The 2,608-nt window shown below is 37.5% G+C and overlaps 1 protein-coding gene across 1 annotated transcript; it reads left to right on the forward strand.

Moving 5' to 3' along the window:
- Positions 1 to 302: 302 nt before the first annotated feature.
- Positions 303 to 2,168, forward strand: LOC128229303 (uncharacterized). The gene is made up of 2 exons (XM_052941143.1): positions 303 to 1,066; positions 1,388 to 2,168. Exons 1-2 carry the CDS (start codon positions 501 to 503, stop codon positions 2,166 to 2,168), a joined length of 1,347 nt encoding a protein of 448 aa, XP_052797103.1. The 5' UTR covers positions 303 to 500.
- The last annotated feature ends 440 nt before the right edge of the window (positions 2,169 to 2,608 follow it).

Consider the following 2,608-nt stretch of genomic DNA (forward strand, 5'->3'; position numbering starts at 1 on the left):
TATATTTATCCTACGCAGTGACTTCCCCTGTCGGGACATTGATATTCTCGATACATTATTCATAAGGTTGATTTTTTCGACTGTTTTCCTGGTTAATATATATAAATATATTTGTTTTATTAAAGCTTTTAAAAAACCTTATTTATATGTTTTCACATATTTATCAAATAGTGATACCCTTACCTGAAGATGACTACCTGATTTCAAATGCGCATTTTATTAGTGGAGTTTAACCGAAACAGGTGCGCGTTATCTTTGCGCTAAATATACTTAGCGCTGGGATCTTGACTAGGAAAACAGCAAGTGGGATATGGACGCGTAGAGTCGCCAACACAAAAATCGCCAAAGACTCTGAAGCGGCTGTTTATATGGACTAGAATAGACCTGTTTCACAATATCGACAGCGTTACTATTTTTAGAACTGACAGATCGAACCGAAATCAAAACGAGGCTCAACGTGTAAAAATCGATTGCTCATTATTGACGGCGCAATCTTAAAGATGGAGAACTACCTACAATTTGATTTAGAAACTCTACATAACCTGACTTGCAAGCAACTAAAAGAACTATTGAGAACTCACGATGAAAGTGTAAGCGCGTCAAAGGCATCATTAGTTTCGCGCTTGTTTGCTGTAATAAGCAAGGAAAGACAAAAAACGAAACCCGGAAGTGAAAATGTTGACGACTGTTTGGTGGGGAAAGTTGATATTAACATTCCAGAAAATTGTGCTTTCTCGGACTTAATCGTGTTGGCTGACACTTCAGAATGGTCGTCTGATTTGAGACATTTACCCATCCACAATTTCCACCAGCTGTACGAGTATCTAGTACAAGAAACCAGCAAGTATGGGGCCATTGTTTTGAAAGGGACAAACTACAAACGTGAACGTGCCTATCAGTTTCATAATGAAAACCATATATCGGACATGAAAATTGCTAAAAATAAAGATGTGACATTAGCAAAATGTAAAGTTATTGCCTCCATGAAGAAATGTCGGTACAAGGTGGTTGTTGTATTTAGTGAGATTGGAGATGTGATGTATGCAGCATGTGAATGTCCTGCAGGGTAAGTTCATGTACTTTCAGTGTCAATACTTAAAGGAATGACAATCAGTTACACATTGTGATATATATATTATTTTCTTCTATACTCTATTTTATACAAAAAAAATCATACAAAATGCATCTTCGAATGGTGCAATTATTGGAATGGAAATGATTTAATAGTTCTTAATTACTGATAAAATATATTCTTCAATTTAAGATACAAATCAGATTATTTTTTTATTAATGCTTTAGAAAAACATATATTTGAAAATGTATATAAGTACATGATATATTATGTTCTGAACCTGAAATATTTATAATTTGTTATTGGCTTTTTCAGACTGGGTCTGCATGGAGCAGGGAAATGCAACCACATTGGCGGTCTCCTGTTTCGTGTGGAAGAGTTCACGCGCAAGGAGTTACAGAAGGCACTAGATACCCTGACCTGCACTTCTAAGCTGAGCAACTGGAATGTGCCTCGCGACCTACAGATTCCAGCTGCACCATTAGCAGAACTTAAAATCTACAGAAACCAGCCGGGCAAACAGACAGGTGGAAGACTCACAGTCACTTCATATGATCCGCGAGCTCCACAAGATCGCTTCATGGACCACGCAGCCTTCCACAACCTTCAGAAAGAGCTTGAAGACTGCATGCCAGCATCTGGATTCTTCTTGTTTCACAAACAAGAAGAGATACAGGAAGAAGATTCTATTGTGACAGATGACAGTTTTGTTCTAGGGCAACATGTTGAAGTTGGTACTTCATTTTGCCTTGATGATTCTGTTAAAGCCAAATTGTCAGATGAACACTTAATGCAAAAGTTTGGTTGTAATGAACATATTTATGAAGAAAATGTGTCACAAGCAGTCAACCAATATCCTGAAAGAACTCGTGTTGAAAATGACATTATTGATGAGGTTGAAAAAAGAACTAGGGCACAAAATCAATCTTCCTTGTGGAAAGATTTACATAAGGTGAAACTCACTGCTTCAAATTTTGGAAAGTGCAAAAGTTCACCTGTGTCAATTTTAAAACAAATTTTCCATTGCGATGTATTCACTGTTGCCATGCAATATGGGCATAAACATGAACAAAATGCCATATATAAATGCTTATAAGCAATTCATGGAAAGTAAAGGAAATAATGTTGTTGTGGAGAAAAGGGGTCTAGTAGTTTGCAAAGACTATCAAGGCATTGGTGCAAGTGTTGATGGAATAGTCAATGACCTGACTACAGGCACAAGTGGTTGCCTTGAAGTTAAATGCCCAATGTCAAGAAAGGAAATGACTATTGCAGAAGCTTGTGACAAAACCCCATTCTGCTTAGTGAAGGACTCAAGTGGGCAAATGTTGCTCAATCGTGCCCATGACTACTACATTCAAATTCAAGGACAGATGTATGTTTTGGGTCTTTCATGGGCTGACTTTGTGGTATGGCTGTCAGATGAACATGTCCATGTTGAACGGGTCGCATCTGACATTGATGCATGGACCAAGAACATTACACCATCTAATATGTGATAGTTTTTCATGCGCCCAATTTGTCTTTCAACATGAA

This window comes from Mya arenaria, chromosome 3 (assembly GCF_026914265.1).
Source record: "Mya arenaria isolate MELC-2E11 chromosome 3, ASM2691426v1".
Lineage (NCBI taxonomy): Eukaryota > Metazoa > Mollusca > Bivalvia > Myida > Myidae > Mya > Mya arenaria.